Source organism: Scyliorhinus canicula, chromosome 19 (assembly GCF_902713615.1).
Source record: "Scyliorhinus canicula chromosome 19, sScyCan1.1, whole genome shotgun sequence".
Lineage (NCBI taxonomy): Eukaryota > Metazoa > Chordata > Chondrichthyes > Carcharhiniformes > Scyliorhinidae > Scyliorhinus > Scyliorhinus canicula.
In genome coordinates, this window is record NC_052164.1 from 11,629,662 (window position 1) to 11,642,643 (window position 12,982).

Sequence of the window (12,982 nt, forward strand, 5' to 3'; positions counted from 1 at the left end):
ATTTTTATTCAAGTTTTTCAATAACAAATTTTCTCCCCACAATTTAAAACAAACAAGGCGTGTTTCCACACCAACACCAGAAAAGAACTCAACCCCAAAATAAATAATAACAAAAAACCAACAGCAATACAAGAAAGAAGAAAATAACAACATAGCAAACCCACCGCCGCTAAAACAAACCCCCAAACCCACACCACCCCCCCCCCCCTCCCAAGTTGCTGCTGAGACCGACCACTCTCTACCCCTTCGCCAGGAAGTCGAGAAAGGGCTGCCACCGCCGAAAGAACCCCTGTACCGACCCCTTCAGGGCAAACTTCATCCTTTACAACTTGATGAACCCAGCCATGTCGTTGATCCAGGCCTCGATCTCGGGGGCCGCGTATCCCTCCACTGTAACAGAATCCTGCGCCGGGCTACTAGAGACGCAAAGGCCAGAATGCCGGCCTCTCTCGCCTCCTGCACTCCCAGCTCCGAAGCTACCCCAAAGATCGCGAGCCCCCAGCCCAGCTTGACCCTAGACCCGACCACTTCCGACAAAGTCCCCGCCACCCCCTTCCAAAACCTCTCCAAGTCCGGTCAAGCCCAAAACATATGGGTGTGGTTCACCAGGCCTCCCGAAAACCTCCCGCACCTGTCTTCCCCTCCGAAGAACCGGCTCATCCTTGCCCCTGTCATGTGAGCCCTGTGCAGCACCTTCAGCTGAATTAGGCTGAGCCGTGCACAAGGGGAGGAGGAATTCACCCTCTCCAGGGCTTCAATCTCTTCCCCTAGCTCTTCCCCCCACTTTGCTTTGAGCTCTTCTACTGAGGCCTCCTCCTCCTCCTGCATCAGCTGGTAAATAGCCGAGATCTTTCCTTCACCGACCCACGTCCCCGAAAGCACCCTGTCCTGCACCCCCCTTGGCGGCAGCCGTGGAAACTCCGCCACCTGCCTCTTAACAAATGCCCTGACCTGCATATACCTAAAAGCGTTCCCGGGGGGAGGTTCCACTTCCCCACCAGCTCCTCCAGAGTCGCGAACTTCCCATCCAGGAAGAGGTCCCCAAACTGTCTGATGCCTGCCCTGTGCCAACTCCCAAATCTCCCACCCGTTCTCACCGGCGCAAAACGGTGATTGCCCCGTATCGGGGCCCAAACTGAGGCCTTCACTTCCCCCCTATGCCGCCTCCACTGTCCCCAGATTTTCAGGGACGCAACCACCACCGGACTCGTGGAGTACTTTGCCGGGGGGAGTGGAAGTGGGGCCGTCACCAAAGCCTCCAGACACGTACCCGCACAGGACGCCACCTCCAACCTCTTCCATGCGTCACCCTCCCCTTCCGTCACCCACCTGCGAATCATCGTCACGTTCGCCGCCCAATAATATCCACACAGGTTGGGCAGCGCCAGGCCCCCTACCTCCCTTCTTCGCTCCAAAAATACCCTCCTTACTCTCGGGGCCTTCCGCGCCCACACAAACCCCAGAATCGACTTATTCACCCTTCTGAAAAAAGCCTTTGGGATCAATATGGGGTGGCACTGGAAAAGAAACAGAAACCTCGGGAGCACCGTCTTCTTAATCGACTGGACCCTGCAATCCAACGAAAGCGGTAGCGCGCCCCACCTCCTAAACTCCAACTCCATCTGCCCCACCAGCCTCGAAAAGTTAAGCCTATGCATGGACCCCCAGGTCCTACCCACCTGGACCCCAAGATACCTAAAGCTCCTCTCAGCCCTCTTCAACGGGAGTTCACCTATCTCCCTCTCCTGATCCCCCGGGTGCAGGACAAACAGCTCACTTGTCCCCACATTGAGCTTATAGCCCGAAAAGTCCCCAAACTCCTCAAGTGTCTTCAGCACCTCTGGCATCCCCTCAGCCGGATCCGCAACATACAACAGCAGATCATCTGCGTATAGCGACAACCGGTGCCGCCCCCCCCTCCAACTCTTCTAGTCCCTCAGTGCCATGGCCAGGTGCTCAATCGCTAACGCCAAGAGTAGGGGAGACGAGGGGCACCCCTGCCTCGTCCCCCTGGAAAGCCGAAAGTCCGCTGACCTCCTCCCATTCGTCACCACACTCGCCACCGGGGAGCTGTACAGCAACCTCACCCAGCTGATGAACCCCTCACCAAACCCAAACCTCCGCAACACCTCCCACAGGTAACTCCACTCCACCCCATCAAAAGCTTTCTTCGCATCCATGGACGCCACTATTTCTGACTCCCCAGCCGCCGGCGCCATCCTCCACCCTCCTGGACAGCACCTTTGCCAACAACTGGACAGCACCTTTGCCAACAACTTGACATCTACATTAAAGAGCGAGATCGGCCTGTAAGACCCACACTGAAGGGCCCACTTCAGGAGCAAAGAGGTAATTGCCCTGGACATCGTTGAGGACAGATCCCCCCCCCCCCTCCCTCACCTCATTCAGGGTCCTCACAAGCAGAGGGCCCAGCAAATCTGAAAGTTTCTTGTAAAATTCCACTGGGAACCCGTCAGGCCCCGGCGCTTTCCCTGTCTGCATAGACCAGCTCCTCCAACTCGAGTGGGGCCCCCAAACTCTCCACCCACTCGTCCCCTACTCTTGGGAACTCCAGCCTATCCAAAAAGCGGTCCATCCCACCGGCTTCCCTGGGGGGGCACCGCCCGGTACATCCCCTCGTAAAAGGATCTGAACACCCCATTGATGTCCTTTCCACCCCGCACCAAGTTCCCTCCGTCATCCGTGGCTCCCCCAATTTCTCTAGCTGCCTCCCGCTTCCGGAGCTGGTGAGCCAACATCCGACTTGCCTTCTCCCCGTACTCATATACCGCCCCCTGCACCCTCCTCCACTGCGCCTCTGCCTTCCGGGTGGTTAAAATGTCAAATTCCGCTTGGAGATTGCGCCGCTTCCTCAAAAGCCCCTCCTCCAGGTTGCCTGCATATCTCCTATCCACCCTTACCATTTCCTCCCCCAGCCTCTCCCTCTCGACCCCCTCCCTGTGCACGCAAATAGATATCAGCTCCCCTCTGACTACTGCCTTTAGTGCTTCCCAAACCACCCCAACTTGCACCTCCCCGTTATCATTGGTTTCTAGATACCCCTCTATGCCCCTACAGATCTGCCCGCACACTTCCTCCTCTGCCAAAAGCCCCACATCCAGCCTCCACAGCGGGCGCTGATCCTTCCCCTCCCCCAGCTCCAGATCCACTAAATGTGGGGCATGATCAGAAATGGCTATCGCCGAATACTCCGCCCCCACTACTCTCGGGATTAGCGCCCTGCTAAGCACAAAAAAATCAATCCGGGAGTACGCCTTATGAACATGGGAGAAAAAGGAGAACTCCCTACCACCCCGGCTCCAAAAACCTCCAAGAGTCCACCCCACCCATCTGATCCATGAACCCCCTCAGCACCGAGGCCGCTGCCGGCCCCCTGCCCGTCCTAGACTTCGAGCGATCCAGAGCCGGATCCAGCACCGTGTTAAAGTCCCCAACCAGGATCAATCTCCCTGTCTCCAGGTCCGGGATCATCCTCCTTCCCCTACGCCGATCAGCCATAGCTCTTCCTCAACCCGCCACGCACCCAGGGAACCCCCCAAGCCCGCTCCCCACGGTGACAGACCCCCCTCCCAAACCCCCTTCACCATCCATTCCCTCAGAGTCCCCGCAGCAACAAGCCAGTACCCCCCCCCCCCCCCCCCCCCCCGCCCCGCGCCAAGCTAGGGCCCCCCCGGCTGCGTTACCCCTAACATTGTGCTTCCGGGAGTCAGCTGACTTCAGCTGACCCCGGCTACTCCCGCCATAACCACAACCCCCTCCCCGACGCAACACAGACACCAATCCCTCCCTCCCAGCGCTGGCCCTGCCCCCAATTCCTCCGGCGCGGGAAGAAAGCCCGCGCTTCCAACCCAAGCTCCGCCCCTCAACCCAACACGCGGGAAAAAGACGGACACATAACCCATCGGGACCCCAAACTACTCCCCAACCCACCAGTGGACAAAACAAACAAAAAACACCACAGTAAATAAACAACAGCCCAGAAAACAACCCCGAAAAAAACAAAATAGCAAAAACGAACAGGCAACATCAATCAGCAAACACAGCCAATATAAACAACAGGATACCCAGGAGGGCAAAGCCTCCAAACAAAGTACATTTTTCCCCAGTCCTCAGTTCGAGTCCAAGTTCTCTGCCTGGACAAAAGCCCAGGCCTCCTCCAGAGAGCCAAAATAGAGTGGCGGTCCTTGTAAGTGACCCAGAGGCAAGCCGGCTGTAGAAGGCCAAACTTCACCCCTTCCTATGAAGCACTCCCTTCGTTCGATTGAAGCCAGCCCTTCTCTTCGCCACTTCCGCGCTCCAGTCCTGATAAATCCTAACGTCCGTGTTCTCCCACCTGCTGCTCCTCTCCTTCTTCACCCACCTCAACACGCACTCCCGGTCGACCAAGCGGTGAAAACGGACCAGTACCGCCCTGGGCGGCTCGTTCATCCTCGGCTTCCGCTGCAGCACTCGATGGGTGCCCTCCAGCTCCAGGGGACCACGAAACGACCCCGCACCCATCAGCGAGTTCAACATTAGGACCACATAACCCCCAAATCTGAGCCTTCCAGCCCCTCCGAGGGGCCCAAAATCCGCAGATTCTTCCGGCGGGAGCGGTTCTCCATCTCCTCCATCCTCGCTTGCCATTTCTTGCGCAGCGCCTCGTGCGACTCCACTTTCACTGCCAGGCCCAAAAGCTCATCCTCGTTGTCCGAAGCCTTTTGCTGCAGCTTCCGAACCTCCACGGCCTGGGACATCTGAGTCGCCACCAGCTTGTCCAGCGAGGCCTTAAACGGCTCCAAGATCTCAGCTTTGAGCTCCTTGAAGGAGCGCTGAAGCAGCTCCTGCTGCTCCCGCGCCCACTGCTGCCACGCTGCTGCTGCTTCCCCGCCCACCGTCATCTTGCTTTTTCTGCCTCTTGCCTTCATCTGCTGTAAAGCTGACTTTTGGACCGCTCCACTGCGAGTCCAGTTCATCCACCAGCCGCTGGGCACACTGGCTGTGTTTCCCCCCGGGGAAAAGTCAAAACACCGCCGTTGCGGGCTCTTAAAAGAGCCCGAAAGTCCAAAGAAAGCGGGAGCTGCCGAACGTGCAGCTTAGCTCCGCATCGCCGCCACCGGAAGTCCCCGAATATAATCTTATCACGCAGAATGGAGTCTAATAATATTGAAAAATCACAGGTCTTCGCTTTGAGCCTGACATCAGTAATGAAACAATCAATAGTCTCACCTGCTTTTAGAACTCTTTTTTGAAATATATATCGTTTGAACGGTTCATTAATTTGCAGCTAACAGTGTCTGCCAAACATTTCTATGATTTTGTCATATTTCTTTTTCTCAACCTCATTCTCGAAATGAGTTATATATTTCTAAAGCCTGCGGTCCAGCCATTGTGAGGAACAGCGCTACCTTTTGTTGACCACTGGGCCAAGGCTGAGAGATAAAGCTCAAACTGTTGTTTCCAAATTTTGCATTTGCCATCTACTTTACCCGATGTCCTGAATGGCTTTGGAGTCTGAAGACCTTCCATGAAACTTCGACTGGGTAATTTTTTCCGACGCGACTGGTTGTTGCGATCGGAGTCTGATTGAGATATTTTTTCTGCAAGATTTTTTTTCTTTCTTCGAACAGAGAATTTTTCTTTCCCCCTAAACCTTACTGTTCTAGTTTAGGTACCATGTGATGTTCTCTGTTTTTTTTTACCTGGATGCTTGGATGCGTAGTGTTGAACAAAGAACATCAAATTGTGTTCACCAACAAAACAAATTTTATTAACCAGAGGCTGGTTTAGCACAGTGGGCTAAAGAGCTGGCTTGTAAAGCATAACAAGGCCAGCAGCGCGGGTTCAATTCCCGTACTCAGCCTCCCCAAACAGGCGCCGGAATGTGGCAACTAGGGGCTTTTCACAGTAACTTCATTTGAAGCCTACTTGTGACAATAAGCGATTTTCATTTCATTTATTTTAATTTCAATTTATTAACACTACTAAATAATATTCATACATATTCCTAAAGTATAAGTTTACTAAATTAAACTATGCTATCTCTAACTGCAGAACTCTCAAATACACAATTGCTCTATCTCATGCCTAAACACCTTCTCCCAGAATCCCACGAGTCATATAATATTGTGGAGTAATATTAATATCAATATTAATATGACTGCCCTTGGTTCCCATCTGGTGATGAGTAGTATTATCATGACATTGTTAACCTACACAACATACATATTGTTACACCTTGAGCCTGCTACACCATTCAATGTGGCTGATCTTGTACCAGAACTCCACTTTCGTTCTATTACCATATCTTTTGGTTGACGTCAGTACATCAGTATGTTATTGATCTCATTCATTTTTAAAAAAAAATAATTTTAATTCAAATTTTCACATTTTCACAAAAAAGAAAACAATAACAGAAAATTCTAAGAACAAAAAAAAACAGAACCCCTCCCCGCCGTAAATACAAAAGAGAAACAATAAATTAACAGCCGTCCCCGGGTTGCTGCTGCTGCTGACCTTTTGTTTTTACCGTTCTGCCAGGAGATCTAGGAATGGTTGCCATCTCCTGAAAAACCCCTGCACTGACCCCCTTCGGGCAAATTTCACCCTCTCCAATTTAATAAACCCCGCCATATCGTTGACCCAGGCCTCCACGCTTGGGGGCCTCGCATCCTTCCACTGGAGAAGAATCCTCAGCCGGGCTACTAGGGACGCAAAGGCCAGAACACCGGCCTCTTTCGCCTCCTGCACTCCCGGCTCCACTGCAACCCCAAATATTACGTGTCCCCAGCCTGGATTGACCCTGGATCCTACCACCCTCGATACCGTCCTTGCTACACCTTCCAAAATTCCCCCAGCGCTGGGCATGCCCAGAACATGTGGACATGGTTTGCTGGGCTCCCTGAGCACCTAATACACCTGTCCTCGATCCCAAAAAAATGGCTCATCCTTGTCCCGGTCATATGAGCCCTATGCAGTACCTTAAACTGTATGAGGCTAAGCCTCGCACACGAAGAGGAGGAGTTCACGCTTTCTAGGGCATCGGCCCACGTCCCCTCCTCAATCTCCTCACCCAGCTCCTCCTCCCATTTATCTTTCAGCTCTTCCACCGAGGCCTCGTCTACCTCCTGCATCACCTGGTACACCTCCGAGATCCTCCCATCTCCAACCCACACCCCCGAGAGCACCCTGTCCTGAACCCCACGCGGCGGCAGCAGGGGGAACCCCGCCATCTGCTGCCTGACAAACGCCCTTACTTGCATGTACCTAAAGGTGTTCCCCGGGGGGGAGCCTGAACTTCCCTTCCAGCTCACCCAGGCTCGCAAACTTCCCGTCTATGAACAGGTCTCCCAGCCTCCTGACACCTGCCCTGTGCCAACTCAAGAACCCGCCATCAATTCTCCCCAGAACAAACCGGTGGTTCCCCCATATCGGGGACCCCATCAAGGCCCCCACCTCCCCCCTGTGCCGCCTCCATTGCCCCCAAATCTTGAGGGTAGCTGCCACCACCGGGCTCATGGTATACCTCGTCGGAGGGAGCGGCAGCGGTGCAGTTGCAAGCGCTTCCAGGCTCGTACCCACACAGGATGCCACCTCCAGCCTCTACCATGCCGCCCCCTCCCCGTCCATCACCCACTTACGCACCATCACTGTGTTGGCAGCCCAATAATACCCACAGAGGTTGGGCAACGCCAGCCCCCCCCCGCCCCCCCCCCCCCCCATCACTGCCCCGCTCCAAGAACACGGGGATCTCCCGTGTGCCCACACAAACCCTTTAATGCTCCTGTTAACCCGCCTGAAAAAGGCCTTCGGGATAAGGATGGGGAGGCACTGGAACAGGAACAGAAACCTCGGGAGCACCGTCATCTTGACTGACTGCACCCTAGCCGCCAAAGACAGCGGCAGCATGTCCCACCTCTTAAACTCCTCCATTTGCTCCACCAGCCTTGTGAGGTTATATTGATCTCATTCATGTTTTAAAACACCGATAATGTCATTTCCCATAGTAATCTGCACATTGAGTGGCATGGTAGCACAGTGGTTAGCACTGTTGCCTCACAGCGCCAGGGCCCCGGGTTTGATTCCTGGCTTGGGTCACTGTCTGTGTGGAGTCTGCATGTTCTCCCCGTGTCTGCGTGGGTTTCCTCCGGATGCTCCGGTTTCCTAACACAAGTCAGAAAAACGTTGGATGATTTGGACATTCTGAATTCTCCGAACAGACGCAGTAGTGTGGCAACTCATGGATTTTCACAGTAACTTCATTGTTAATGTAAGCCTACTTGTGACACTAATTATTATTAGTTGGTTACTTGTAAGTGTGTGAGTTGCCAGTGAGACTGAGGTCATGTTGGGATTACGAATTGGGAATTGGGTTGGATTTGTCATGGGAGTTTGGCCTGCTTGGGAATTCATAAAATTGTCAACTGTCTTTTTGGCTGAAGCCTTTGGAGTAATATCTCAGTTTAAGTGTTTGAGAAAGAAAGAGCAGCATCGTTGCAAGCAGTCCTCGAGTATAGGGAGTGATAGAGTGGTCATTGATTGGCTGCCTCATGGCTATTTATTCACCACACATCTTTGAAGTTGCAAAACTAATTTAATAAGTTCAAGTGATGAATAGGGCTGTGAGGTCAGAGGATTGTTTTAAAAACAATTTGTTGTTCTAAGAATCTTTTCCAATAGTTTCCCTACCACTGACGTAAGGCTCGCCGGCCTATAATTTCCTGGATTGTCCCTGCTGACCTTCTTAAACAATGGAACAACATTGGCTACTCTCCAGTCCTCTGGAACTTCAGCTGTAGCCAATGAAGATACAAACATTACTGTCAAGCAATTTCTTCCTTATCCACATGCATTGCCACTTTCAGTGATTGGTGGACATGCACCCCCAGATCTCTCTGCCTGTCAGAACTTTCAAGAGTTCTATCATTTATTGTGTAATTCCTACATGCATTGGACCTTCCAAAGTGCATTACCTCATACTTGTCCGGATTAAACGCCATCTTCCACTTCTCCGCCCAAGACTCCAAACAGTTTATATCCTGCTATATCCTCTGACAATCCTCTTCACTATTTGCAACTCCGCCAATTTTTGTGTTGTCTGCGAACTTACAAATCAGACCAGCTACATTTTCTTCCAAATCATTTATATACACCATGAACAGCAAAGACCCCAGAATTGATCCCTGTGGGACGCCGCTAGTCACAGCCTTCCATTCACTAAAGCCCCCTTCTACTGCTACCCTCTGTCTTCTGTGCCCAAGCAAGTTCTGTCTCCAACTTGTCAGCTCTCCTCTTATCCCGTGCTGGATTCTGTGCCCCACCGTGCCTCATTTTGGCCTCGACCCGCCAGCGGGATTCTCCATTATGCCAGCCAGTCAATGGGGTTTCCCATTGTGGGGCAGCCCCACGCCATCGGGAAACCCCCGGGCACCAGCGAAACAGAGAATCCCGCCGGCAGAGAATCCCGCCGGCAGAGAATCCCACCGGCGGAGAATCCCGCCCCACATGTGACTTCACCTTTGTACCAGTCTACCATGAGGTACCTTGTCAAAAGCTTTACTGAAGTCCATGTATACAACATCTACTGCCTTTCCCTCATCTATCATCTCTGTCACTTCCTCAAAAAACTCGATCAAATTAGTGAGGCACAACCTCCCCTTCACAAAACCATGCTGTCCATCACTAATAAGTCCATTTGTTTCCAAATGTGAGTAAATCCTATCTCTGAGAATCTTTTCCAATAGTTTCCCTACCACTGACGTAAGGCTTACTGGCCTATAATTTCCTGGATTGTCCCTGCTGCCCTTCTTAAACAATGGAACAACATTGGCTACTCTCCACTCCTCTGGAACTTCACCTGTAGCCAATGAAGTTACAAAGATTACTGTCAAGCAATTTCTTCCCTTGCCTCCCGCAGTATTCTGGGGTATATCCTATCAGGCCCTGGAGACGTATCTACTTTAATGCTTTTTAAGATGCCCAACACCTCCTCTTTATTAATATCAACATGACTCAGAATATCTACACACTCTACCCTATACGTCTCATCCACCAAGTCCTTCTCTTTGATGAATACTGAGGCAAAGTATTCATTTAGTGTCTCTCCCATTTCCTCTGGTTCCACAGGTGGATTCCCTCCAATATCCTTGAATGGACTAACCCTTTCTCTGGCTAACCTCTTGCTCTTAACATTTGTATAAAACGCCTTAGGATTTTCATTAATCCTGTTTACCAAAGACATTTCATGACTCTTTTTGCCTTCCTAACTCCTATCTTACTTTCTTTCCTACTTGTCTTATATTCTTCAAGGGCTTCATCTGTCCTGAGCTTTTTAGACCTTACAATTCTCTTTCACCAGGGTCAGCATTGAAGCAGGTAATCACCAGGGTCAGCATTGAAGCAGATACTCACCAGGGCCAGGATTGAAGCAGGTAATCACCAGGGTCAGCATTGAAGCAGGTACTCACCAGGGTCAGTATTGAAGCAGGTAATCGCCAGGGTCAGGATTGAAGCAGGTAATCACCAGGGTCAGCATTGAAGCAGGTACTCACCAGGGTCAGTATTGAAGCAGGTACTCACCAGGGTCAGTATTGAAGCAGGTACTCACCAGGGTCAGTATTGAAGCAGGTAATCGCCAGGGCCAGTATTGAAGCAGGTAAACACCAGGGCCAGTGTTGAAGCAGGTAAACACCAGGGCCAGTATTAAAGCAGGTAATCACCAGGGTCAGCATCGAAGAAGGTAATCACCAGGGCCAGTATTGAAGCAGGTAATCGCCAGGGTCAGTATTGAAGCAGGTAAACACCAGGGCCAGGATTGAAGCAGGTAATCGCCAGGGCCAGGATTGAAGCAGGTAAACACCAGGGCCAGGATTGAAGCAGGTAATCTCCAGGGTCAGTATTGAAGCAGGTAATCGCCAGGGTCAGTATTGAAGCAGGTAATCGCCAGGGTCAGTATTGAAGCAGGTAATCACCAGGGCCAGGATTGAAGCAGGTAATCACCAGGGCCAGGATTGAAGCAGGTAATCACCAGGGTCAGTATTGAAGCAGGTACTCACCAGGGTCAGTATTGAAGCAGGTAAACACCAGGGCCAGTATTGAAGCAGGTAATCGCCAGGGTCAGTATTGAAGCAGGTAATCGCCAGGGCCAGGTTTGAAGCAGGTAATCGCCAGGGTCAGTATTGAAGCAGGTAATCACCAGGGTCAGTATTGAAGCAGGTACTCACCAGGGTCAGTATTAAAGCAGGTCATCGCCAGGGTCAGTATTAAAGCAGGTAAACACCAGGGCCAGGATTGAAGCAGGTAATCGCCAGGGCCAGGACTGAAGCAGGTAATCGCCAGGGTCAGTATTGAAGCAGGTAATCGCCAGGGCCAGGATTGAAGCAGGTAATCGCCAGGGCCAGGATTGAAGCAGGTAATCACCAGGGTCAGCATCGAAGCAGGTACTCACCAGGGCCAGTATTAAAGCAGGTACTCACCAGGGCCAGTATTAAAGCAGGTAAACACCAGGGCCAGTATTGAAGCAGGTAAACACCAGGGCCAGTATTGAAGCAGGTAAACACCAGGGCCAGGATTGAAGTAGGTAAACACCAGGGCCAGTATTGAAGCAGGTAAACACCAGGGCCAGTATTGAAGCAGGTAAACACCAGGGCCAGTATTGAAGCAGGTAAACACCAGGGTCAGCATCGAAGCAGGTACTCACCAGGGCCAGGATTGAAGCAGGAAATCACTAGGGCCTGGATTGAAGCAGGTACTCACCAGGGCCAGTATTGAAGCAGGTAATCGCAGGGCCAGGATTGAAGTAGGATTGGGGAGCTTTATAGAACATAGAACAGTACAGCACAGAACAGGCCCTTCGGCCCTCAATGTTGTGCCGAGCCATGATCACCCTACTCAAACCCACGTATCCACCCTATACCCGTAACCCAACAACCCCCCCCCTTAACCTTACTTTAATTAGGACACTACGGGCAATTTAGCATGGCCAATCCACCTAACCCGCACATCTTTGGACTTATTGTGGCTTTGGTCACCTTATTGAAGAATGCTAGATGCCAACAGTGAACATTTATTTGGAAATGTTGTAATTTCTTGCACAATATCCCTTGTCCCTCTGTACACAAAAGTTTATATTTTTCTAACTCCATCCCCTACCCACAATATGTTCACAGCTTTACCAGATGCACGAAGGTCTCCAACCTGATCTCCAAGCGTTGAATCGGATGGAAGACAAGAACAGAGCAAGTATTGAAAGGTTGCTGGATTTATTGGGAATTCGGAAGGCTGATCCATCGGGACAGTCCCTCACCTTGACTCCCCAACAGAATGGAATGATAAAGACTGTAGCCATTCTCTTCCAGTCACTCAATGGTATAGAACAAAACGTATTTCAACAATACTTATTCATAGCGTAATTAACAAATCAACTTCTGCCTTCAGCTGTCTAGACCCTTAACTCTGGAATTCCCTCTCTGAGCCACTCAGTCTCTCGACCTCTCCCTCCTTTATTATATTGTTTAAATCTATCTTTTTGACCAAACGTTTTGTCACCTGTTCTAATGCCAACATCTCTGGCTCAGTGTAAAATTGTTTGCGATAAGGCTACTGTGAAGTGAGTTGGATATTTTATCATATTAAAGGTCCTATATAAATGCACATTATCGTTTTGATTCTATAAAACAGCTGACAGTAATATTAACAGATCTAGTTAGTTCATTGCTCATGATGCTGACCTAGACTGTGATCTGTCACAATAGATTATTTCACGGTCAAACCTATCAGTGTAGGTGAAGATATTTCAACAATAGACTCCAAATAGAGACTCTTGTTGAACACTGAGAGGGAGATACTTTGAATCACACCCTAAACAATTGACCATGTTAGTAAGTCATGTGAAGCAGAGGCACAAGGGACAGATTGGAGAATGGGAGTCTTGAACATGGCCGTTTCAAACAGATTCTGATCCAACTTTTTTGGTTGTCTTATG

General features: G+C 50.9%; 1 protein-coding gene across 4 annotated transcripts in view; it reads left to right on the plus strand.

Annotated features, from left to right (window-relative positions):
* Window positions 1-12,982, plus strand: part of LOC119954462 (gasdermin-B-like) — a 67,630-nt gene that overhangs the window by 49,649 nt on the left and 4,999 nt on the right. For all 4 annotated transcript variants that reach the window (XM_038779684.1, XM_038779685.1, XM_038779686.1 and 1 more), the window contains one exon: window positions 12,168-12,366. In XM_038779684.1, coding sequence (XP_038635612.1) covers window positions 12,168-12,366 — 199 coding nt within the window. The remainder of the gene's footprint in view (window positions 1-12,167; window positions 12,367-12,982) is intronic.